Source organism: Haliotis rubra, unplaced genomic scaffold, assembly GCF_003918875.1.
Source record: "Haliotis rubra isolate DU_JTF1 unplaced genomic scaffold, ASM391887v1 Scf42, whole genome shotgun sequence".
Taxonomy (NCBI): Eukaryota; Metazoa; Mollusca; class Gastropoda; order Lepetellida; family Haliotidae; genus Haliotis; species Haliotis rubra.
This window is the reverse complement of record NW_025767102.1, coordinates 2,347,095-2,374,609: the sequence shown is the minus strand read 5'-3', so window position 1 is coordinate 2,374,609 and position 27,515 is coordinate 2,347,095. Positions and strand designations below refer to the sequence as shown.

At 41.0% G+C, this 27,515-nt stretch overlaps 1 protein-coding gene across 3 annotated transcripts; it reads right to left on the bottom strand.

Annotated features, from left to right (window-relative positions):
• LOC124288570 lies at window positions 1-24,229 on the bottom strand. 3 transcript variants are annotated; one of them, XM_046725123.1, is made up of 14 exons: window positions 24,191-24,229; window positions 17,054-17,249; window positions 15,143-15,288; window positions 14,579-14,744; window positions 12,761-12,900; window positions 10,982-11,162; window positions 10,669-10,823; window positions 9,259-9,382; window positions 8,621-8,745; window positions 7,124-7,310; window positions 5,595-5,743; window positions 2,399-2,516; window positions 1,942-2,063; window positions 1-124 (listed from the first exon to the last, which is right to left on the bottom strand). In XM_046725123.1, exons 1-14 carry the CDS (start codon window positions 24,204-24,206, stop codon window positions 87-89), a joined length of 1,863 nt encoding a protein of 620 aa, XP_046581079.1. In that variant the 5' UTR covers window positions 24,207-24,229; the 3' UTR covers window positions 1-86. The 3 variants fall into 3 exon arrangements, with proteins under 3 accessions (XP_046581079.1, XP_046581078.1, XP_046581081.1); XM_046725122.1 differs by lacking the exon at window positions 24,191-24,229 and adding an exon at window positions 23,147-23,279; XM_046725125.1 differs by lacking the exons at window positions 1-124; window positions 5,595-5,743; window positions 24,191-24,229 and adding an exon at window positions 23,147-23,279.
• Between the last annotated feature and the right edge of the window lie 3,286 nt (window positions 24,230-27,515).

Below are 27,515 nucleotides of genomic sequence, written 5' to 3'. Positions count from 1 at the left end.
GGTGGGGAGACAGTATTTATTCAAAGCACAACACTTATTCTCAAATTATGCGTTTTTGTGTCTGGATAATCCTTGCACTAGCTAGTCTACCCAATGATGTTAGAGACTGCAACGGCATGGCCGACTGAAACAGAGAGTGAGTGAGTTTAGTTTTACGCCGCTTTTAGCAATATTCCAGCAATATCACGACGGGGAACACCAGAAATGGGGTTCACACATTGTACCCATGTGTGGAATCGAACCGTAACCACTAGGCTACCCCACTGCCCCGAAACAGAGAGAGAGAGAGTTCAACTTACTTCTCACAACAATGTTCAACTACAGTTTGAGGTGATGATGATTAGGTATAATTGAATAAGTCAGTTTAGTTTTACGCCGCACTCAGCAATATTCCAGTTATTTGGCGGCGGTCGGTAAATAATCGTGTCTGGGTCAGACAATCCAGTAATCAACAACATGAGCAACACAATTGGGATACGATGACATGTGTCAACCAAGTCAGCGAGCCTGACCACCCGATCCCGTTAGTGACCTCTTACGACAATCAAGAGTTAATTCTCAACCCGGATCTTCATTGGTTCCGTTCAAGTTTATTACATGATTTATATAGCAATATGCATTACATTCGATTCCACACCAAGGGAACAACATGTGATGCCCATTTCTATCCCAATATGCCGATCGTCAGTCAGAGTAATAACAAGTACCATCTTTTAACATCAACCGACCTTCCTCTCTACGGCAGACGCTTGAGCCTCAAGGCCAAGAAAAGGGTCACAATTCGAAGGATAAGTTCGACATTATGTGACAAGTATATCTTTTGTTACAATGCATCTACTAGTCTGTCATGCAGATCCTGAAAAAAAAACAGATCGTTTCTAGAATATGGCAAGTCTAGATTTCCACCGTTTCTAAAAAGGGCAAGTCTCTTTTCCTTTTCATTATATTTTATGTTTTTTATTATGAACTTTTTTCCCTGTAAAACATGTTCATTTCAGAGACTAGTTGTTACTCTATGCATCAACTGAATATTGCATAGCTTAAAAGGACGGATTGGGACTGTTGCAATACCGACTAGTATAATAACACCAGCATTTGATGAACTATCTATTTGAAGACCACTCTCATAGTTCTGACAAATCAGATACAGAATAGGTCAAACTTAGGATTCGAACGGACGACTGTGGGCATAAGGGGGCGCAACTCTCTTATAGCCGACTGGGGTAAGAGCACTACCTTATTGAATGTCCAGCTCATGAAAACCCGCGTAAGGCTCTTAAAGAAACTGTGCTTAACAAAACCCAAAATACTTTTACAATGAACGCAATACTTGGCGATAATTTAATGTATGGTTGCATACAAAGAGCTGTTTTAGACTTTTTTGTTAAAACGGGTAAGTACGACGTAATCTAACTGAACAAAAATATAACAGTTTATTAAGTGTTGGGCGCATATAGGCCTTTTAAGGCCCAAGGTCGCCCTAAAACCTTATCTACCTACCTTCCTGGGGTAAGAGTGCCCTATCTATTCCAGGAACAGGGTTTGTTTGTTTGTTTGTTGTTTAATGACGCACTCAGCAATATTCCAGCTATATGGCGGCGGTCTGTAAATAATCGAGTCTGGACAAGACAATCCAGTGACATCAGGAACACGATCTAAGCAGTTGGCATAAGATGATGACATGTGTCAACCAAATCACCCGATCCCGTTAGTCGCCTCTTACGACAAGCATGGATTACTGAAGTCCAATTCTAACCCGGATCTTCACGGGTCGATGGAACAGTGTGTGTCTAGATGCGTCAATAAGTTGGTTTGTTTAAGATTTAAATTAAATTCACAATGATTAAGGTTCCTGGAAACATGTGTTCTCAAATAAGATACGCCCAGGAACAGGATGGAAGGCTAGTAGCCGTATGATTATTACAACTCCAGTGGCCGTACATTTCGCACAGCCGTTCTGTGTTGGTGAGAGGAGGTTGTTGATGCTGAGAAACGTCTTCCTGGATGAGGCTGAACACGTGGACAAGGCAGACTGGACACACTCGTCAATATGCCCCCGCATTCTACAAAATATAGATACATATGAACGCAAGACACTATCGAGTCTCGTTTATTCAAATTCCATTGGGCTTAAAAGGCAACATTGTGTGAAAATTATGAACGGACCTCTGTATTTCGTTGATTGCATCAGGCGACTGCGTCCAGGCAAAACATGTCGTGCCATTAAGGCAGCCACTGTCAGATGGAGCCGTCCAGTGGCATATGATTATGTATAGGTTACGTACCAACATTATCTATACTTTGTTCTTTCTCCTGAAATACCTATGGCTAGTTTCCTGTGGACAAATGTACTGATAAAATAACAGTCGAAAGAAACAACATACATAGAAATACTCACCCACAAAACATGGCCTGCATATTGCGCTGGTAAACCAGGTTAAATTCATTTGCCATTTTCTGCCATGCACACTGGAACACTTTGGCGGAATTTTGTGCAACACATGTGGCGTCGTAATCTGTAAATATTCAAATAACATTCATATAATTATATGTTCCTTGTTCATTGTAATTCCTCCATTCTTATTGGCTAAATTGGTCATGTGTTATTGCATTGATTTACTAATGAACACGGAACAAGTTTGCCACGCCAACCAGAGCAAACGACTGTCAAGACGAGTGAACACACATTGTACCCATGTGGGGAATCGAACCCGGGTTTGCAGCGTGTCGAGCCAACGCTTTAACCACTAGGCTACCCCACCGCCACACCTTCATCACGAGGATACCGCAAATAATAGGGGAAATGTTTGAGTGGTCAAAACCAGAAAGGTACAATCTTCCACTAATATCATATTTTCGGCATTCATTATTTTCTAATTCGTCTCTTTCCAACTGTGGTGGGGTAGCCTAGTTGTTAAAGCGTTCGCTCGTCACGCCGAAAACCCAGGTTCGATTCCCCAAATGGGTACAATGTGTGAAGCCCATTTCTGGTGTCCCCTGCCGTGATATTGCTGGAAATATTGCTAAAAGCGGCGTAAAACCCAACTCACTCACTCACTCCAACTGTGGCTTCCAGTATTCGGGAAACTAATTGTTTGATTCCGGCGGTTACTGACAATATTAACTGAAACAATCAGTTCGGATTCTTACAAAAGTGTGCATATTTGTTTTACGGATTTACCGTAATCAACCGAAAACATACACCCGATCCTTAAGTGGACATGAATGCGCAATGCGTTTAGCAACATTCAAGCACTGATGATGGGGTTCACTTGTAAATGATACATAAAAACACGGGGTTCGAAACCAGACCTTTGACGTTACGATTGAAACACTACACTGACCTAGCTCACCATCACCTAAAGTACGTCGATATTCCCAAGCAATCATCCTGACAATTGTCCCTTAACCGTGTAAAAAGTTCTTCACTCCCCTGTAAAATACCTGTTTTTGATAAAACATTGTACAAGGTAATGGTATAAACTTGCAAATGATTAGATGGGGAGAGTAGTCATTGCTTAAATGTCCTATCAACTATCAAACCAGTTTTTCTAACTTAAAAGCCACGTACAATACAGCCATAGAAAATTTCATAATTTAATTTTTTCATTTGCTCGATAGGTTGTTGAACTATATGGATCAGCTGGAGTTGAAAATATACCAATGCACGTTAATTCATTACATTTTACATCCTCTGAACAGTGTCGCCATTAAGTACCTTTTCACGTTAAAAGCTTTTATTTCAACTCTAGTTACAAGGAGACTATATAAGGAGTATCTCAGTATTTCAAGTATCTCTAGTTACAGTTAGGAATTCCTGTCTGGAAACGCGTGAGATTACACCGGCATTGACGTTTTGAGGCGCATTTGTATTATCGATCTTAGAGACTCAAACAGACACCAGGTAACATATGCTATATTTGGGATTACACTTTCTTAGTACAGTACAAATTCTAGTATTTTTGTGGGGTTGAGTCCCATCCGGGATTCGAACCCATACCCTCAGAGTCAGGCACCTAATCGACAGCACACAAAGTTAGCCGCCTAACCCGATCAGCCACCGCGACTTCTAGACTACCAGTTGTCCCACTTCCATTGTTGTGGAAGTCGCGGTGGCTGAGCGGGTTAGGTGGCTGACTTTATGTGCTGGCGATTATGACATGGTATAACTGATCATGATAACGATAAATATTTTAAAAAATGTAATTTATAAAATGTGTCAAACGCCCAACCTGCGATGTGACCACATTTGTACTGGAGGGCCGCTTCCACATCGAGCTGATAAGGGATGCGGTACATGAGGTTGTACCAGTTGTGATACAGGCAGGTTTTGCTAATGTCTCTCACGCACTGATATGCCGTCTTCAAGGGAGCTGTATTGCTGGAAAATGTACTTGGATACAGCTCAGAGCATGACGATACATTGGTGGTATAAATGATCCTAAAGTACTGTCGGAAATAGAAACAAAACTGTTTTTTGGCTGTTACTCTGTATCCCTAAAATTTACACAATTGCAAAAGCATATGTCGAAATAACCCACATCGGCCTAACTGGGCGTTCAGCGGGATGCGTAAATGAATATCCAGAAAAGCATGTTTACTCGTAAAATGGAGCAAACCTTAGAAAAAATACGAATAGCTGCTTAATAGATCAGACTATAGATGACAAGTGGGTCGCTCGGCCAGGTATGACGAAGTCGACTCACTGAGCATGGAATGCACGTGCTGCCTACAGGCACAACGGGTCATCTCAAAGATATTCTATGCGTTTTCTTGTGTGTTGAATATGTCTCAAATATTGATTAACACCTAACGTGTCTTTTTTTCATAAAGTTTATGTTGAGATATGTAAAACAGTATGATACCCATAGAAAGGCTTAAATCAGCCATCGTATTAAAAGTCTCAAAATATATAGGTAGCATGGCCACCCGAAGATCGACAGGACTGGATATTATTTGTAAATTGTTACTTCCCCAGTTTAATTCCCCTAAAGGATGATCTTATCTTAGCTGATATCTCTATCCCCAAGCCCGACCCCAACCATCGTCTGCAACACCCGTCCTGGTTTTGCTTTTGAGACGACCCCATGTCTGTTTGTTTTATATAGTGGTAGTGAGACTCCATGGTAGCTACTTCCTTAAGAGTTTGCACAAGTAAAAATTTTATTTCGTACGTCAGCTATGGTTTCTAATGAAGCTCAGTCTAATTACAAAATGAGCATTTAAAAAGTGTCCTTCGTAATACAATAGCATCGCACACTAATTTGCATAAAGCCAAGGTCTGTTCCAAATAAGTCAACTTGGACTTACAAAAAAACCACATTGCTCATTTCTGCACCATCCGGAATTGGAACCCATACCCTCCGAGTCAGGCACCTAATCGACAGCACACAAAGTTAGCCGCCTAACCCGATCAGCCACCGCGACTTCTAGACTACCAGTTGTCCCACTTCCATTGTTGTGGAAGTCGCGGTGGCTGAGCGGGTTAGGTGGCTGACTTTATGTGCTGGCGATTATGACATGCTATAACTGATCATGATAACGATAAATATTTTTTAAAAAATGTAATTTATAAAATGTGTCAAACGCCCAACCTGCGATGTGACCACATTTGTACTGGAGGGCCGCTTCCACATCGGTCTGATAAGGGATGCGGTACATGAGGTTGTACCAGTTGTGATACAGGCAGGTTTTGCTAATGTCTCTCACGCACTGATATGCCGTCTTCAAGGGAGCTGTATTGCTGGAAAATGTGCTTGGATATAGCTCAGAGCATGACGATACATTGGTCCTATACATGTTCCTAAAGTACTGTCGGAAATAGAAACAAAACTCTTTTTTGGCTGTTACTCTGTATCCCTAAAATTTACACAATTGCAAAAAGCATATGTCGAAATAACCCACTTCGGCCTAACTGGGCGTTCAGCGGGATGCGTAAATGAATATCCAGAAAAGCATGTTTACTCGTAAAATGGAGCAAACCTTAGAAAAAATACGAATAGCGGCTTAATAGATCAGACTATAGATGACAAGTGGGTCGCTCGGCCAGGTATGACGAAGTCGACTCACTGAGCATGGAATGCACGTGCTGCCTACAGGCACAACGGGTCATCTCAAAGATATTCTATGCGCTTTCTTGTGTATTGAATATGTCTCAAATATTGATTAACACCTAACGTGTCTTTTTTTCATAAAGTTTATGTTGAGATATGTAAAACAGTATGATACCCATAGAAAGGCTTAAATCAGCCATCGTATTAAAAGTCTCAAAATATATAGGTAGCATGGCCACCCGAAGATCGACAGGACTGGATATTATTTGTAAATTGTTACTTCCCCAGTTTAATTCCCCTAAAGGATGATCTTATCTTAGCTGATATCTCTATCCCCAAGCCCGACCCCAACCATCGTCTGCAACACCCGTCCTGGTTTTGCTTTTGAGACGACCCCCATGTCTGTTTGTTTATATAGTGGTAGTGAGACTCCATGGTAGCACAAGTACAAGTAACATTTTATTTCGTACGTCAGCTATGGTTTCTAATGAAGCTCAGTCTAATTACAAAATGAGCATTTAAAAAGTGTCCCTTGTAATACAATAGCATCGCACACTAATTTGCATAAAGCCAAGGTCTGTTCCAAATAAGTCAACTTGGACTTACAAAAAAACCACATTGCTCATTTCTGCACTAATCTCTCCTCAGTAAAGTCCTTTTTTTACGTTTCCTATTTCCCTACCACCGAGACTGTAGTTTGGCCGAACTTAGTTTAACAGATATTTCACACTTTCACATATAACCTAAATAAATTGTGGATCTAAATGTGAAAAAACTGTACTGTCTATTTCCGACAGTACTTTAGTTCATAGGGACTGAATCAAATAAAGAATATCCAGAAAGGGAGGATCAGTTGGGAACGATTGGGATACGATGATATGCATCAAGCAGTGGTTGACACATGTCATTGTATCCAAATTGCGTAGATCGTTGCTCATGTTAATCACTAGATTGTATGGTCCAGACTCGATTATTTACAGACCACCGCCATATAGCTGGAATATTGCTGAGTGTGGCGTTAAACAATAAACAAACCAACCGGCGTCAAACCTAAATCAGTCACTCATTACCTGCAGGAATCCGGTGTTGTCTGGAGAACAACCAGTGCCGGGATGGTGTAGGCCATCTCCATCTCAGAGATAAAGGTTGGGAGCGTTATGTTGTAATTCCCTTGAAGAAAGCATTGTCTGTACTGGGCATGGAGGTCCGCTGAGTGGAAACAAACTCGCGAGTCGGTCACTGCACCTGGCTGGCCATCTGTGCATCAAATACACATGTCTCACATACACAGTAAAATACGATTCGAACACCTCTGGAGCGGTGGGGTAGCCTGGTGGTAAAACCGTTAGCCCGTCACGCCGAACACCCGGGTTCGATTCCCCACATCCATGGGTACAATGTGTGAAACTCATTTCTGATGTCCCATGCCTTCAATTCCCCACGTGCGTGAAGCACGCTGGTGTCCCCCGCCGAAATATTGCTGGAACATTGCTAAACGCGGCGTAAAACCATACTCACACACTCTCACTCGAACTCCTCAATCATGAGATTAATGCGTCTTATCTACCAGAACACCTTCAGTATCATCTTCAGTGTCTTGTTTCCAAATGGCAATTTGAAACGAATTAAATGTTACACAATCGTAGTTTCAGTTCATTTCCTGTTTCAAAAGCACTCTCATTTTCACTACTGTGCAACTGCATCCTGTAAATTTTGATTTTGATAAACACGGCATCTCCACAATAAATGAGAAACACAAATTCCGATATATTTGTAAACATATCTACGAACTAGCGATAACCTGTATATAGAACACTGACCAATATAGAGAAGTGTGGTGTGACATTGCGGCTTTAGGGGGTAAAACATGGACTGGTCGGTTCAGACTTAGTAAACTGTCTGAAGGTGTCTAAGGTTATCTTAATACCGTGTTCAATATATACTCATGCTAATAATGGTTGTCACCCCCCTCCCCACCCCAACCCAACACACACACCACACCCCCAACCCACATCCCCTCTCCAATAAAAAAAATTGAAGGGGGTGACAACCATTATTGGCATGAGTATACATTTAAATGTGGTGGTGTGTGGTCCTGTGAACAGAGCTCAGGCCACAAATCAGTTGAAGTTAAGCAACGTTTGGATGGGTGACCGTGTTGGCAGCTTGACACCTAAGAGTTTCTAACACTTCAGTCCTGGGGCTCCTTTCACGAAACAACCTTTACTAAGGTTAACCTGTACTCCCATTCTTTAACATTGCACTAAGGCTACCTTTGTGACTTATGATCACCTTAGTGTTTTGTGAAAGGAGGCCCTGTGATACATGTTGTCTCACCTTAGGCAAGTGAGTATGTTTAAAATTGACTCTGTTGACCCAGCAGAAAATGGGTACCAGGTAGGATTAGTCATGTGACTATCACCTTCAAGCGCCTGACAGGCAGCTTGTGTTATCCGGGGTAATAATATGTCAGTGCCAAGAGCATGCTTACAAGCGTGGATATGTGCGCACTATAAATATGCACTATTATTATCTATGATGCGCATCGATATGAGGTATACACTTACCATCTGTGGCACACTGACTTGGCTTCATGGCTCTGTAGGCGACTTTATACGCCTCAACAGTATGCATCTTCGGTGTGCATACCTGAAGATACTTCTCCGCACAGTCCAAGGCGAAACCGTACATCCTGAAGAATACCACCCAAGGCAAGGTGTTAACTGTTTAAATACACAACAGAACATAGAGTTAGGGATAGGGTGGAAGAGCGTTTAGAGTCTGGTGGAAGATGGCTATGGATCGGGTGGAAGATGGTATGAATTGGGTGAAAGACTGACTGACTGACTGAATTTGGTTTTACGCCGATTCCAGAAACATCACGGCGGGGGACACCAGAAATGGGCTTCACAAATTGTACCCATGTGGGGATTCGAACCCGGGTCTTCGGCGTGACGAGCCAACGCTTTAACCACTAGGCTACCCCACCGCCCCTTGGGTGAAAGAGAGTTTAGGGTCGGAAGGAAGAGGGTTATTGATTAGGTGCTGAAGGTTTAGAGTCGGGAGGAAAAGATTATGGGTCGGGCGAAGGGTGTCGGACGGAAAGGGGTTAAGTGTCGTGGATGAGCGTTACTTATGCATAGTCGACTGGACAATGTCTAAGTTTTGGGTTAATCTGGAGCTCAGTAGAGCTCCAGTAGATTACCTGCACATAATTGCCTTCGCCATGCCGTGCGACGAGTCCACTTTCGACAGGTGGGCGTATTCCATAACGTTACATTGTGGCAAATCGTCCTTTGCAGAATTCACGCAGCTTGCGTTGTAGGAACCTACGTTGTAAACACACATTCACATTCAGTGTAAAACGTCATACATATTACACACGTAAACATGGCGGGCACTATATGCGTGTTAACGTCACACATGTTTCACATGGCGGACACCATTTGCGTCTTAGCGTCATAATGCTTTACACATAAACATGGCGCGCACTATCTGCGTCTTAACGTCATACATGCTTTACACGTAAAAATGGCGGGCACTATATGCGTATGAACGTCAACCATGCTTTACACGTAAATATGGCGCGCACTATCTGCGTCTTAACGTCATACATGCTTTACACGTAAACATAACGGGCACTATCTGCGTCTTAACGTCATTCTTGTTTCACGAGTCCCTTGTAAATTGATTCGTTTTTTCAGCTTGATCTGTTTTACTCATATTTTTACAAATATTCTTTAATGTATACATTGCTCTCGTCGCTATTTAGCTGCGTTATTGCCGCGGCGATGCCAATTTTCAAATCACTCACTCATGAACTAAGAGAACGTCTCTCTGCACATCGAATTGCGACGTTTGAAACGTCTGTTTAACGTTCATCGACTTGCAAAGTTTTTGAAACCGGGAATTAAATTAGATAGGAAATACAAACAGTTTGTTCCTTGTTGTGAACTCTGAAAACACGTTTCGTTTATAAAAGAGAAAGAACATCAACGAAGATCCGGGTTGGAATTGATCTTCAACAACCCATGCGTGGCGTAAGAGACGACTAACGGGATCGGGTGGTCAGCCTCGCTCACTTGGATGACACGTACCATTGTATCCCAAATGCTTTGATCCAGCTATATGGCGGCGGTCTGTAAATAATCGAGCCTGGACCAGACAACCCAGTGATCAACAGCATGAGCATCCATCTGCGCAATTGGGAACCGATGATATGTGTCAACCAAGTCAGCGAGCCTGACCACCCGATCCCGTTAGTCGCCTCTTACAACAAGCAAGGGTTACTGAAGATTCATTCTAACCCGGACCTTCACGGGTCTACTCATACTGAAGCTGCAATATATATATATATTTATATCATCTCAAAAGAGAAAAAGAAGAAAACCAAGGTACCCGAGTCTTCATAAAGCGACATCATAATATATTATATGTGTCAAATTTTCTAATGCATCAATGAAAGTCTTGTTTTAAATTTGAGAACAGCCACCCAAGTCATTGGTACTGATGGTGAAGGCAATTGGAAAATTCGACCATATTGGACCACCTGGCGCTCTCGAAATGAAAAGACATGTCAAAGAACACCATTACTAGAGTCAGAGAAGTATTTTACCAGCAACGTAAGCGGAGCAAATGGTCTCCATGCCCTCGACGACGTCGTTGCCGGTGTGTACGTAGTCCGCAAGGTGTGGAAGGGCGTTAGTTGTGAGACACTTGTAGGAGGCTGCAGAGACGCACCGTGCGGCCTGGTTGTATGGGGAAGGGTTACTGAAATTAGATTTAATGACCCGGAGGTACTTAACACACATTCAGATAGTTCATTCATTCATATTGCTGCAATATTTTAAAACCTGTGTAAACCTCCCTCCCTCCCTCACTCACTCACTCACTCACTCACTCACTCAAACTGTAGTGCATGGAGTTACCTGCACATATTCGGAATATCCTGGGTAAAGAAGACATCAGCGTTGTTGGTGACAAAATCTGGTGCACCCACCACTTTAGGGAAGGTCAACCCCGTGATGTTGTAGTGATGAGCACACTCATCAAAAGCAGCCTTTATGTTGGTCGGGTTGTTGCAGTTGATGTCGGGGACATAAAAAGCATCTGCAAAACATGATTCATGCAAACGATTTCAAATTTCGAAAAACTGTGTGTATTGTTTAAGCACTTGATACAGTCGAATTCATACGATGAACTTTATTTGTAGCAGAAATATCTCTTAATCATGAAAAGGAGTTTTTGTCCCCATGTTTATTTCTTTGTGTTTCTTTATATCTGACAATGAAACTTCACTTTCTATTGTAGTATTTTTTTATCCCCGCAACGCGTTTTGCGGAACTTCAAAACAGTTCACTATTTCTTCACCACACGTGGCACGTAGATAGATCTGGTGGTGTACTGGTGCCTTTTGGTAGTTTTGGATTTCTGGATAATTTGTTTTTTTTTGCGTTTCCATGGCAACAAGTTTGACTTTGACTGAAATTGGTGGTAGTGTTTTTTTCCGGAGCAGAACTGTAAAACCATTCAATATTTCTTCACTAAACTTGGCACACAGAATGGTCTGGTGGTGTACTGGTGCCTGTTGGTAGTTTTGGATTTTTTAATAAAATATTTTTTTGTGTTTCCATGGTAACGAGTTCGACTTCGACTGAATTTGGTGGTTGTGCTCTTTTCCGGAACACAACTTTAAAACAGTTCACTATTCCTTCACCAAACAATGCACATAGATAGGTCTGGTCGTGAACTGGTGCCTTTTGGTAGTTTTAGAATTCTGAATAAAATATTTTTTGCGTTTCCAGGGCAACACTTTTGACTTTTACTGAAATTGGTGGTTGTGCTCTTTTCTGGAGCAGAACTTAAAAACCGGTCAAAATTTCTTCACCAGACATTCCACATAGATAGGTCTGGTCGTGAACTGGCTTTCTGATCCTTTTGCGATTCTGAATAAAATATGTTTTGTGTTTCCATGGCAATAAGTTTGACCTTGACTGAATTTGGTGGTTGTACTCTTTTCCGGAGCAGAACTTTTAAATCGTCCACTATTTCTTCACCAGACTTTCCACACAGATAGGTCTGGTCGTGAACTGGTGCCTTTCAGATCCTTTTGGGATTCTGAATAAAATATTTTTGTGTTTCCATGGCAACAAGTTTGGCTTCGACTGAATTTGGTGGTAATGCTCCTTTCTGGAGCAGAATTTAAAACCTTTCAATACTCTCCTTCCACTTTTCAATATACACACCAAAACATTTGACATAATCATAACTAGTTGACATATTTATAAGAGTATTTGGCCATTGCAAGGGTTATTGATGACTTTGTCTTCTTGTTCATTACTAAAATGACACAAGGTAGCAGGAAGAATAAAAATGGTTTTGACAAAAACATATTTCAAATAGTGAACACTTTGGGGCAACCAAGTAATTAATAAAAGCGCCACAAAAATGTCGCGCTGTTATTACTAAATTACAAAGTACGTATGGGTAGTTGTAATGTTTCCAAGATCTGGAAAACACCTTCATGAACAAATCACGCATAGTAATGTAGATGTAAGTATACATCACGGTAGGTCAATAAAGCCTGGAGCTATGTATTTGATACTGTAATGAAAACCATCTATTTACCATTCAGTCGATACGGTGCCAAACATGCTAATGGGTTAATGGACATGGCAACGACCCGAGAACGATGTTATCAACGTTACCGTAAACTCGCACTGCCGTATACGCTGTAGCATGTTTTGTCTTCGTTGACGACCCCGTGCAGAAGTAGGTGCCCTCATCACTCCCCTGGACGTTGCTGATGACGAGGATAGATGATGTCCCCATGTCGATAACGTGGACCCTTAAACACGAGATATGAGATCTGACTTCAAATACAGTTTTACTACAAAAGGAAGTGTCTTGAGAGCCCGGAGTACATTAACTAACTTACAACCGGGATACGTCTCTGCAATATTCTTTGATGTTGATCCAGTAATGCTATTATATTATCAATGACTGTTAAACAACGAACACTTATGCACTAGTCTAAACTAACAGTATTGACCTAACGGTACATTCTACGTCCGTTGTTGTCGAAAGGTATGTACTTTAAGATACGGTGCTGCTCCGATACATTTATGGATTCGGGGTTGATAATCTAATTAAGACCTTGATGCACGTTAACTTATGTACTTATGCATATGTGTGCCATTTCTGATGATACATAAGATAGATAGGGACTGTATCTATTTATTGGTATCTTGCAAATGCATTGTGCAAGAGGATCCGTCTTTCATATTAATTAAACATTACCATTAACTATCTCCTTGAATAGGCATATTAAATACGATATGTATGTTTTTGACAGTCCAAGTGAATGTGAAAGAACGGTTGAAATTAATGTAGTGTTGATATGCCATTTGAGTACGGAACAAATATTAATATGCATATTTTATGTATCTAGAGATTTAAGAGAATGTATTTTACATGGTCACTTACACTACATATCGGCTAGGACAAGTAAATATAATGATAAACACTGGCAATTCATGTTACCGTAACATGTCATAGACTTTGGCTATAGTATTACCAAAGTGACAAGCAACAAACGAACATGTACTGATCTGATCGCAAACTTTAAATGCTACGACATACCAAACGTATTTGTCGGAAACCTGAAACGATGTTGGTGAAGGCCTTCCTCATGTGTGTTGAACCATTACCTGTGTTGTGTTCAGTATGTGACTTTAACTGTATAACGTCATACAGACAACGTTACCTGCAGTGGGCGAATTTACTGTGCGAATAGTTTCCAAATTTAGCAAGCCAGTCGGATATAGCTATGCCTGAAAGTTACTAGTCCACAGAATATACTACTCACACTTTGCTAAGGATCACAAAAATTCACAACTTTACTAAAACGTAGATTTATAATTTGAAATTGTATCCATTTGAAAATGGATAAATAATAATATGGTGACCCCTCTTTAGGCAAACAGTCACTTTAATCTAACCTTATGCACTTGATACATGTGTAACCATAGAAATGGTTTTCATGGCCCAATCAACCATTTTGCAAATCATGGAACGAGTCACTGACAAGTACACAACACCTGTCAGTAGCAGGTATAGGATCCACAAGATGAAATGACATACTGAAACCTAGGATCCATGCTTACAATAAGCTTAGATACTAGTATTTAAACCACATTTGATCCCACATCATAGTTTTCTGTTGAATCCATGATTTGATCCTTAGCTAAGTGTGAATAGTATAATTCACTAGTCCGACATATGAATGTAGACGCGGGTTTCATCATTAAGCTGCTAATATGATGAACATTTTCATCAGGCCATAATCTTGCATGATTTAAAAGTGTATTATATCTTAACAAGTCGGAGAGAGTGATATATTTACAAAATGACCCCATGAAAATTCATTAGCCAGTCGGGCCAGTGACTGTGGATATTTACTGGACCGACTGGATTTTTACTAGCCTAAGGCTAGCTGGCCAATGGCTATTTCGCACACTGGTTACCTGCCCTGTGTCCCGTTGATGTCGTTTCGATGCGCGTTACTCCACTGGTAGACTGGAACATCAGTTCCATCCCCTAGACCCACACCTGCACAAGCCAGTCTCACGGTGCCACCTCGTTCTGTGTATATGTGCCGGCCAGTAGGAACAATCATCACAGAACCAGACTCTACAAAACCAGCAAGCACACATGTTTTCCAAACATGTTAATATATTAAAAGGAGATAAGTAAACTCAATCCGTTTATGTTCAATATTGAGTGGTTGGTTTTTGTCTTTGTTGTTTAACGCCGCTCTCAGCAATATCTAAGCTATATGGCGGCGGTCTGTAAACAATCGAGCCTGGTCCAGACAATCCAGTGATCACCATCATGAGCATCGATCTACGCAACTGGGATACGATGACATGTGTCAACAAAGTCAGCGAGCCTGACCACCCGATCCCGTTAGTCGCCTCTTACGACAAGCATGGGTTGCTGAAGACCGATTCTAACGTGGATCTTCACGGGTCAATTCTATTTTGAAAAACTCTATATCGATAAGGTAGCAAAATGTGTTCAGTACTTACGTTTTAGATTAAAACATGCCTCCTGTTGAATCTTCTTGAGTTCATCAAGTTTCTGGCCGGAGAGTGAAGTTCCTCCCCCTGTGCCAGGACACTGTCCATCTAGGGTGACCACACACTCAAGGGCCTTGGCCCACGCGTCAATGTTGCTGTCGGGTATGGAAAAAAACTGTAATAATTATGAACCAAGGACATACCTGCTGATAGCGGTTGTTAACGGGTCAGCTCACCTTGGAATGGACCCAGATTCCTAGTTCGAGTCTTGTCACGTTGGCCTTGTGATTTTTCACTAGAGTCAACGGGTTGTTTATCTCTTTTGAAATTTGATTAAATTGCCGTTAGGATACCCCATCTCTTCAGTTTCGCAGCAACCCGTGAAGATCCGGGTTAGAATTGATCTTCAGCAACCCATTCTTGTCGTAAGAGGCGACTAACGGGATTGGGATGTCAGGCTCGCTGACTTGGTTGACACATGTCATCGGTTCCCAATTGCGCAGATCGATGCTCATGCTGTTGAATCACTGGATTTTGAATCGATTATTTACAGACCGTGATTCTGGAATATTGCTGAGTGCGGCGTAAAACTAAAATACTCTAACACCACATTGCACACCTACCATGATCATGTTCACAATAAGGCCCAGATCCTCAAAATCGGAAAGTCTTGAGCTTTTTACCCCCAGCCATAGGCTGTTCGTAATCGCAACGGACATTCAAATAAAATATGACAATAATACAGATTTTATATGTATGTTTAGATTGTCTACGCATCTCTGGGGGCGGCAGGGTAGCCTAGAGGTTAAAGTGTTCGCTCGTCAAGCTGAAGACCCGGGTTCGATTCCCCACATGGGTACAATGTGTGAAGCCCATTTCTGGTGTTACCCTCTGCAATATTGCTGGAATATTGTTAAAAGCGGCGTAAAATCATACTCACCCACTCACTCACTACGCATCTCGAGTGCTTTTGTGAAAGTATTAGTGAGTATATGTGAATAATGTTTTCATCTGGGTGAGTGGTTGTTGCCCAAACCAGTTGCCCAGTTCTAAGGACGTCCCTGTCGATTGACAGTCTAGTCCAGTTTTAAAATACTATTTACTTTAGGTGTATTGTTCTGAAGCGGGAGATCTATTCCTAGAGGATCTACCATGTTTTAGTATCGTGTACCCTGCTGTTGCTGCTGCAGTACCCTGTTGCTAGGTTACAAGTTTGTGAGTGAGTTTGGTTTTACGCCGCTTTCAGCAATATTCCAGCAATATCGACACATGAAATCGGCATCACAGATTGTACTCATGTGGGGAATCGAACCCGAATCTCTGGCGTGACGAGCGAACTCTTTAACCACTATCGTCACAGCCTTGGATGTGGTACCGCCTCCGTGGTGTAGTGGTTAGAGTGTCCGCCCGGAGAGCGGAAGGTCGCGGGTTCGATCCCCGACCGCGTCATACCAAAAGACGTTAAAATATGGTACTTGTTGGTCCCTGCCTGGCGCTCGGCATTAATGGGTACAACAAGGACAAGTCGGCTCGGAGTCAGTATAATGTGTCTGAGTGGGGTATTCATGCTTCACTGCGGCATGGTATCTCAGTGGGCTAGCACTATAAAACCAGCTTAAGTCTGGGCTAGTACAAGCAGCAGCACATACACATACACACGCATGCGCGTCGTCATATGAGCGAAATATTCTCAAGCACGACGTTAAACCCAATTTCAACTCACCTCATCTCACCTTGGATGTGACAAACATGCTCAAACAAGACTTGAATGGATCCAAGCGTGTTCCACTGGCAGATTGACTCATATGATACGGCAAAGCAGTTGATGAAATCTCAAGCACCTTATTCGAGTACTAATGTCCTAAATACATAAACTGCTTCAGCCACAGTGGCGAAATACGACGTAAAATAATAACCAACCTGCACATGGTAGCAGGATCCGCACGTGTCAGCACCGTCGTCAGTGTCTCCACAACGTTATCAGCCGTTACGCTGACGCTTTTCGGTACAGTATACGTTATGTTGTTTTCTGTCAGACATTTTGTGTTTTGAGCCACAAACTGGGCCGGATCAGCACACGAGTCAGCTAAGGTGTGCACCAGGACAGAGCTGAAAACTACACGAAAGAGTAAGTGAGTAAGTTTGATTTAACACTAAGCACAGTTAGTCTATCACGTGTCTGCTTGATTGGGGAGGAAAACCCGAAGTGAAGCAGGTCTTAAACGTTTACCACTTTCTCTAAACCACCAAGGATATGGTCCTGAAAAGCCTAGATCATGGCAGGGCGGGATTCGAACTCACTATGGCAGGTTCTGGGACACCTAAGGGACGCAACTCTGACAAGAGAATTGCGACGTGTGACACAGCTCGGCCTTCTGTGATCCTAAAGACTAGGGAACAATGTAGTTCGGTACATGGATATGAGACAAAACAGAAAACATCATTTGATGAAGTGGTGAGGTAATAAAACACATGCATACTTTAGAGTGGGGTTTGGGGTAAGGAAGTGTTAAGTTGTTGTTACAGTATTCAGTTACATGTTGGAGAATGCCATAACTGAAGTCGTGGCTGTTCACCACGAATCTGAGTGAGTGAGTGAGTGAGTTTAGTTTTACGCCGCTTTTAGCAATATTCCAGCAATATCACGGGGGAACACCAGAAATGGGCTTCACACATTGTACCCATGTGGGGAATCGAATCCGGGCCTTCGGCGTGACAAGCGAACGCTTTAACCAGTAGGTTACCCCACCGCCAACGAATCTTAGACTCGAACTCACTGCAGGAAGGAAGGATGCTATATATGGACGAACATCTTTATGACTGAGATCAACGTTTCGGTGTAACTTCTAACGCAGTATAAAGATTGAGAGGCCTATACACTAATGTGAGGAAGTGTGTGTACAGTACGATGGAAACAGGCCTGTACTAGCATGAGGAAGGAAATCCTTCATTTGATTGATAACGGTGTTAAGAGTCACTCTCACTATTATTAAGTTGTTGTTCATCCATATTTTATTATCCTTCCTTACTGATCTAACTTCTAAATGAAGTAGTGTGGTGGCGCGTGGTCAAGTGCATAGAGCTCAGGTCACAAATCACTTGAAGTTAAGCAACGTTGAGCTCGGAGAGTCTTGGATGGGTGACCGTGTTTGGCAGCTTGATTCCTGAGAGTTTCTAGGACTTCAGTCCTGTCCCACAACGAAACACATGTGATACATGTGGTCTCATCTTTGGCAAGTGAGTTTGTTCAAAATTGCCTCTGTTCACCCAGCAGAAAATGGGTACCCGGTGGATTAAGTCATATGACTATAACCTTCTAGCTCTTAACAAGCAGCTTGGGTACCCCGTAATCTGGGGTAATAACGTTGTATTGTTTGTGCGCGTTTTGAGCATGCGCCTTTGTGGTGTGGAGTATTGCGCGGTACCCTCATTATTATTCATTATTACCTCACAACAGGATCCTAGCTTCCAGGGGAGGTAACTCAACACAACAGCTTGTCACGCCTACCCTCTCGTCAACATACATTTTGAATTTAATGGACAGGTGTTCCTTTCAACAAATGATAATGAGTAATATATCTCTTTTAGTATAACGTAAGTTATAGTCAGTGCAAAGAAATCCAGCTTCGTCTTTTGGAATTTACCCATATCCAGTTGATCGCACCCAGGGAAAATGATTATTGCTCAGAATAACAAACTGCCCTGTGAAAACATGAAGACCTCAAGAATGTTTATCGTCATCTGAACTTGATTAGAAGACTGTGAATCGTGTTATTGATGAAGTCACGTCAGGACCTATTTAATTTCAGTTTTATTATGACCTAATGCGCACTTTCCAAGACTCATGTTATATAGATTATGATGGAATACAAACAATTTGTTTCATCGATCAAGCTGCTGTTCTTGTTGGTGGAAACGTTTACCCCCTTTCAATCTACATTTGCAAAAGAAACCTACGTCAGTCACAGTCAAAGTATTATAAACTGCCATGGTAACACTCAAAACTGTGTTCTGTTTGATGGACACGACGTGCAATATTATCTCCTATGTATTCAACTATAGGGGGGTTCATCGACCGCTCCCAAACTATGATATATTCATTATAGATATGATCAATAACAATCATATCAGGCTATAGGGTGCCGATGCCAGAGATTTCCAGGCTCAAATTCCTTATTTCACCCCCCTCGGTCCATTATTATACGATTAATTGACTCAGGTCAACGTCTTTGTGTTTACGTCTGTAGACTAGAAGCTGTTTTGGTTTTGTAGAGGAACGTACTCTGAACCCTGGTGATGTGAGGCGTACCTACACTAACCCCCGCCTTGTATATTATTATTTCATTATATGAGAAAGACAAAAACGCATTGTGAAATAATATTTGACGAGGCAGGCATAATTAAACTCACAATACAATATTTTAGTAAGGATAATTATGTGGAGTTAACAGTAATGCGTATATATACTTTTTGTGAACATTACATCGTGACGTCAATATATAGTTACGCAGATACGTCGAGTTTTGCGAGGTTCGACACAGCCGGCTAAAGGAGAATGCGAAGGCAAGCTTTAACCTTACGGGTTACTTGCATCGAGAATGTCCTTGGATAAATAGAACAGAATATCGATGTCCTTAACTCAGCACACCGCATCTACATATCTAAATTTAACATAGCAGCACATTGAAAATGTAGAAAGACAATCATATTTCATTCTTTTCAAAATTAAACGCTGACTCGGTGTTTACGAAGGTACTGAGTAATGGGCAGCGTTATCCAATCCAGTGAGTGAGTTTAGTTTTACGCCGCACTCAACAATATCCCAGCTATATGGCGGCAGTCTGTAAATAATCGAGTCTGGACCAGACAATCCAGTGATCAACAGCAAGAGCATCGATCTACACAATTGGGAACCGATGACATGTGTCAACCAAGTCAGCGAGCCCGACCACCTGATCCTGTTAGTTGCCTCTTACGACAAGCATGGGTTACTGAAGATCAATTCTAACCTGGATCAAACAGGTTGCTGAACAGTGAATGACAGTGAAAAAGCTTTAATGCATGTGTATTGTCCTACACTTTCCATGGATGGAGCGACTTGTACGTGCAAATCACTGACATTAAAGGTCCACTGATCCAGAGCAATTTCCGTGGACTGGTTGTTGCTTTTGTTATTGTTTTTCTCCAGTGAGTACCCGGATGATATCCCAGAATTCATGACTGGTTCGTTACCTCTGCTGCGCCACCCTCATGCGCAATTGATAATATAAGTATAGACTGATCAACAAAGATGAAATCTTTTTTTACTCGATAATCTTATGTTGATTTTGTTGTAAAATTATGTAGACTTTGATGAATAATTTGGTTTCTTATAAAAACAATATTCACTTTGATAAAAATGCTGATTTTGATGTAAAAAAACTTATTTCATAGTAATGCTGGCTTTATAAAAATGTTAACGTAAATGGATGTAGAATTTGATTTAAGGTTTAAGGTAAGAAGCCTGATACAATAGCATAATTTTGAAAGTAAGGCTAACTAAGTACATGGGGAGTCTTCGGGAGAGTAGTGAGCTTCGGTTCACCACTAGTCAGTCTCAATGTTGTATTAAATGGCATTATTTTGATAACAAATGAACACATTTTAAGTTTATTCATCTGCCAGTGGTAAAAAATGCTAGGACTGAAATAACGAAGTTACTGTACGTCTTTATATTTTGTCTTATAACCCTAATTAGTTTATTATCATTTTTGTATGTTTTTTTTTAAACTTAATAAAATGAACACGATCTGCTTATACTTAGTGAATTTATAACATGATTGTAATATCTAGACATTTTATAGATTGCCAACGTGTATCATATTTCACACACACGCCCTGAATGCGACCTAGTGTATGTTTTCTGTCTCATTACACTTCACGGCCAAAACAAATGATTCTGTTGAATGCCATAGCAAATAAATAAAAACAAAATGCAAATATTAAAATTAAAACAGACTAAAGTTATAGCAACAATATCAGGCTATTACCTTGTTCATGGAATGTATCCATCAATATCCACATAAAGGAATGAGATGTCATTCATCTGCAGCTGACAAGTATCCCTTCCATGTCATGTGTCTTTTAGAGTCTAATATGCGAAAAAGTGATCTATCGTTTCAGGTTTTCACATTGGTGTATAGTCCCATTGGTCACCCAAGATAGCACACCTGGCAACTAATTGCATGATGTCCGCCATTCTTTAAAAAAGTAATTTAGTTAGCCAATAATGAGCAATCAATCAATGTATTGGCGGTTAATCCTTTGAAGGAAGGACGTTGTTTTTAAACAGATACTTTACGACAGAGTGTATTCAGTATAGATTAGTAAATCTACATACATAAACACTACCTTTTGACAAATCCACTGTGCAGGATAAAAGCATTTAATCAAACAGCGTGTTATCGGTTAATCCTTTGATCGATGTTTGTTTGTAACTCAGCTGATAATTCCTCTTGCTACACTTCCTTGCGCATTTTACATAAGATGTAATACATTCGCCACATCAGACCTCAATTTATAATGATGAGTATTTACTCCAGACACGCCAAATGGGAACCTTTGTCGGGTAATCTGAGTGGTTTTATCACTAACTATACCTGTTATAAATTCATGAAGTGAATGATGACAAATAACATGTGTAGGTTTACCACCAAACAAGTGTTACAACAAGAGAGTTGTAATCGCTGTATTGTATGCAAGTTTGGTTGCCTGAAAAAACAACTTATGGGCAGACACTGTTTTGAGGATACGAACAGAACTTCATTGTTACATAAGAAATATATAAAAGCATTTGCTGTGTACTTAGTTAAAAACTTGGTTACCTATGTACCTAAGTAAAGTTTCAGATTATTTTGCAATGGCAAAGTGGGGTTGTTTAGTTTATGGATTCAAATATATCAAATGTGTGTTTTTGATATCATAGCATACGTAATAGACATCATAATTTTACATGATTAAATATTGAGGTAAAAAACACAGAAACAGGATCAAATTGGATCAGCCACTATTCCATCCAAGCATTTGAAAATCTGAAAAAGCCTACACTGCTGGGATACTTTGTTACAATCATACAAGAACTACCGGGGATATTTTCAAATAACGGCATCTGATGGGCATCCACCCTAATGTCCCACTGATTAGGTTGAAGAAATTCTGCCAGGGTGGACAGTAGGCCCGTGTCCGTCACGGTCGAGGGAGCAGAGGCTGACCAGTTTGCAGCTAGGTTTCGTAATTAGACTGTTGGCTGGAAACAATAATCGCTCTGGATCAGTGGCCCTTTAAGCGTCAGGTAGATTTCCATATTGACAAATTGAATAAAAAATGTGCCATTTGTAACAGAATGTATCGGACGTTAAAGAACGTAATAATGACATTTCAACGGTCTGATATGTTTTTCCATACAGTTAAGAAAGTTTGTAAAACTTTCAGTTGCATATATTTCAAACAAAAACGAAGATTTTACAACTTTTAAGAAATAGGGTTTCCAATAGCTTCATTAATGACGCCGAGTATAGACAACAGATGACAATGTGAGTGCATTTCTTGCGCAAAACCCATGACACATAAGTACGATTTTTAAAATTGAAAGGATCATACCTTTGTGGTGTCAGCCAAAGACACACATCTGTTCAAACACAGATCTTATCCAATCTCCATAGACGTACATGTGTAAAGTGTTATCACAGACAGGGACTCGTTCCACTCAATGACCCTGGCGCTAAGACTCCAATACCATGTTTACTGCAGTCGTAAATTTAAGATCTCTTTTGGAAGGGGCAAACTAAATTCGAGAACCACGAAGACTACTTTTTCCTCTGTAAAATATTACATTGTTTTATGAAAGACAAGTGAGCATCTGCAATATTTAATATCGTTAAATATACAAGTGTCCGCTTCACGGGTGACTGTGAAGCCAGTCCACAAATACGTCCAGAAATATGCAAAGATCTTTTGTCTACTTTTATAACTTACCCAGACATTCCAGGAACATGTTGACCATTACGACAAAGACAGATAGAAGGTGTAGAAGGCGGCTGACCTTCCGTTATCACCGTCTTATCTAGTCCGCCGTGTGCCCTCTGTCTACATACACAGTCAAACACGAACAGAAGCGATCTTCTGATATGAACTCAACATTGTCAACATTAGGGAATATTATATGACGTATTGTCGGTGTGTTCTGGTACACGTTGTCTACCACATGAAACTAAAACTCTCCCGGTTAACCATCAGCCCACGTTTTTAACGTGTACATACCTTATTCGCGTAATGATCGAGGACATTGGAATGTGTGCAAAAAACGATTGAGTTTTGTTTTACGCAGCTTTTTGCTATTATCCAGCAATGCCATTCGTCAATTTTTATTATTATTAAGAATATATATAACGCGCCTTCCAGGCTTCAGATCCTGCTCAAAGCGCACACAGGATGCTCAGAGCGCACAATCTGATTATTATTATCCCGGATAACCTGAGTTGCCTGTGAGTCGCTAGAAGGTTAATAGTCACTTATCCCACCGGGTACCCATTTTCTGCTAGGTGAACAGAGGCAATATGAAATTCCATAAAGTGCTGAGTACAGTAATAGGAACTTGATTGAATTGTAAACGGTTGAATGAAACTGCCTTTGGCAAATATGGAACCGTGTCTGACGATTGCATCTCAGGGTAAATATGGGACAGTCCACTGTCATTGATCAGTGTGAGGTTTGCTCGAAACAATCGCAAATAGTGAGTGAGCGAGTTTAGTTTTACGCCGCTTTTTGCAATATTCCAGCAATATCACGACGGGGACACCAGCAATGGGCTTCACACATTGTACGCATGTGGGAATCGAACCCGGCTCTTCGGTGTGAGCAGCGGACACTGGACTACCCACCACCCCTTGTTCACCCCTGATGCATTTTCTAATATCGTGAATTCATACTCGATGCAACAAGCGAAACCGACATCAGAACCAGTAATACTTCAGTAAACGTCATGTAATGATGTGTGCATACGGAAAAATAAGAACTTACAAAACATCAACGCCATGATATCACAACCCGATGTTCCTCAACACTCAGTCATTGAGTGACAGGCTGCACGTGTTTGGCAGGATGTACTCGCCTTGTCTTCGGAGAGATTCATGAAAAGCATGCTTATGATACAATCAAACTCGTACAATGAACTGCTTGTTGCAGACCTTTCTGATGGTTATGCAAAGGGTTTTGTCGCATTTATTTGCTTTGATGTTGTTCCTTTATCTACATTTCCAAGGTGTGAGGAAAAACAAAAGCTCTCTGACATCACTAAACAAATTTATTGCACGTGAAAATATCGAGACATGACATAATTTGGGCAAAATGCTATGACATCGGCTGTAAAAAGTCTTCTTGAAATTACAAACAGTATAACAGAGTTGTAATCGTTATCGTTTATTTATCAACTTTATTCATATAAATGTTGCAATTCTTTATTTTCCAGAAAATATTGTGAAACACCGTTATACTGCCTCTACCGATGTTGAAATCTCCGGGCAAAACGTTGTCCGTATAACGATTGATAGCTCCGGAGCATTGTTCGGATAACAGTGTTCCGGTTTAACGAGGTTTTACTGTATACACCTACCAATCATTGGCGATACTGACACATCCAATAGCTACAATGTCGACTGAATATACACACAACATACGACAATACAGGAACTGAATAATGGTATTTTCTGCGCTCACTATAGAGCACTACCTAAACATGAAAACGTCTGTATTACGTTTAGATATAAAAGTGGGTTTTCAAATTATCATCTGCATGGATGGTAAAAGCTTATACCCCAGTTACACTTGAGGAGGAATGAGCCGGGAGGCTGTCGGAATAAAAATTCCACCTACAGTGCACCCTGGTTATAATGCCCCTGGTTATAATGCCACCCTGGATATAATGCCATGTTTTTGCCGGAACGGATTTCCTGCCTATATAATACCCTGGTTATAATGCCAAACTGGATATAATGCCATTTGACAAAGGTTTTGGAACAAAAAGTCATTTTCCCCTGGTTACAATGCCATTTACACTGGCTGCATGTAGTATAATACCTTAATTGGTTAATTGACATGACTCAAATTAATTGACCAAACTCATTCACACTTCAAGTAGTCTTGTAATCCCAGGTAGGATAACACATGTGACAATACACCACAACCCGATGTTCCTCAACACTCAGTCATTGAGTGACAGGCTGCACGTGTTTGGCAGGATGTACTCGCCTTGTCTTCGGAGAGATTCATGAAAAGCATGCTTATGATACAATCAAACTCGTACAATGAACTGCTTGTTGCAGACCTTTCTGATGGTTATGCAAAGGGTTTGTCGCATTTATTTGCTTTGATGTTGTTCCTTTATCTACATTTCAAAGGTGTGAGGAAAAACAAAAGCTCTCTGACATCACTAAACAAATTTATTGCACGTGAAAATATTGAGACATGACATAATTTGGGCAAAATGCTATGACATCGGCTTTAAAAAGTCTTTTTGAAATTACAAACAGTATAACAGAGTTGTAATCGTTATCGTTGATTTATCAACTTTATTTATATAAATGTTTTATACTGCCTCTACCGATGTTGAAATCTCCGGGCAAAACGTTGTCCGTATAACGATTGATAGCTCCGGAGCATTGTTCGGATAACAGTGTTCCGGTTTAACGAGGTTTTACTGTATACACCTACCAGTCATTGGCGATACTGACACATCCAATAGCTACAATGTCGACTGAATATACACACAACATACGACAATACAGGAACTGAATAATGGTATTTTCTGCGCTCACTATAGAGCACTACCTAAACATGAAAACGTCTGTATTACGTTTAGATATAAAAGTGGGTTTTCAAATTATCATCTGCATGGATGGTTAAAAGCTTATACCCCCGTTACACTTGAGGAGGAATGATCCGGGAGGCTGTAGGAATAAAAATTCCTGGAGTTTCCTGGAAATTCGAACTGGATTCTAAAACTTCTTACTGTATTCGGAAATGCATTCCACCTACAGTGCACCCTGGTTATAATGCCCCTGGTTATAATGCCACACTGGATCTAATGCCATGCGTTTTGCCAGAACGGACTTTCTGGTTATAATGCCCCTGGATATAATGCCACCCTGGATATAATGCCATGTTTTTGCCGGAACGGATTCCCTGCCTATATAATACCCTGGTTATAATGCCAAACTGGATATAATGCCATTTGACAAAGGTTTTGGAACAAAAAGTCATTTTCCCCTGGTTACAATGCCATTTACACTGGCTGCATGTAGTATAATAATTTAATTGGTTAATTGACATGACTCAAATTAATTGACCAAACTCATTCACACTTCAAGTAGTCTTGTAATCCCAGGTAGGATAACACATGTGACAATACACTTCCTGCCACCTACAACAAGAAGTCGCCTGCAGCCCCAAGAGTGAGTGAGTGAGTTTAGTTTTACGCCGCACTCAGCAATATTCCAACTATATGGCGGCGGTCTGTAAATAATCGAGTCTGGACCAGACAATCCAGTGATCAACAGCATGAGCATCGATCTGCGCAATTGTGCAGCCCCAAAACGCTGGGATTATCCAGTCATTCAAGGCTCATTACAGGAGACATCAGCTCAATCACCTTGTTGATTGCATAGGGCCGCTAACTGTCCTACCTGGGTATAATGCCACCCTGGATATAATGCCACGTTGTCTCCCGGACAAACGGTGGCATTATAACCAGGGTATACTGTATTCGGGTCAATTCTTGTAACATGATCGGTACATTCGAAGTGGAACAATATCGAACGGTATTTGAAGTGCATTCTAAGTACTCTTACTGCATTCTAAGTATTCTGAACGTATTCGAGGGAGAATGGAAATGCAAGCCACTTCAAATCCTGTCAGAATGTCCCGAATGCGCCTCGAATGAGTCGGAATGTATATCGACTGCTGCTGGAATTCAGGTGGAATATTCTTCAAATGTATCGGAATATTTCGATTGCAGTTGGAATACACCTCGAATGTACCTCGAATACAGCCAGAACGCCCCGAATGCTCTTCAAATGAGCTCTGACGTCATCAGGACACCGCCGAATCGCATAACAACCTGGCCACCCGTCACTAATAGCATTTGATAGTTCAGATAGCATTTGGGCGTCGCATTCTTACGAAGCTTGAAAAAAGTGTTTATTTTGACATTCTCTGCCGAATGCGGTTTGAATTTTGGAAAGGAAAAATTGTGATTCTCCTTTATTCCTGTCAATTCGAAATACGTGTAAAGGGGCCTTTAATAATAGTCAACAGTCGCACTATGAGGTTGTCTACTGATGATTAGGAA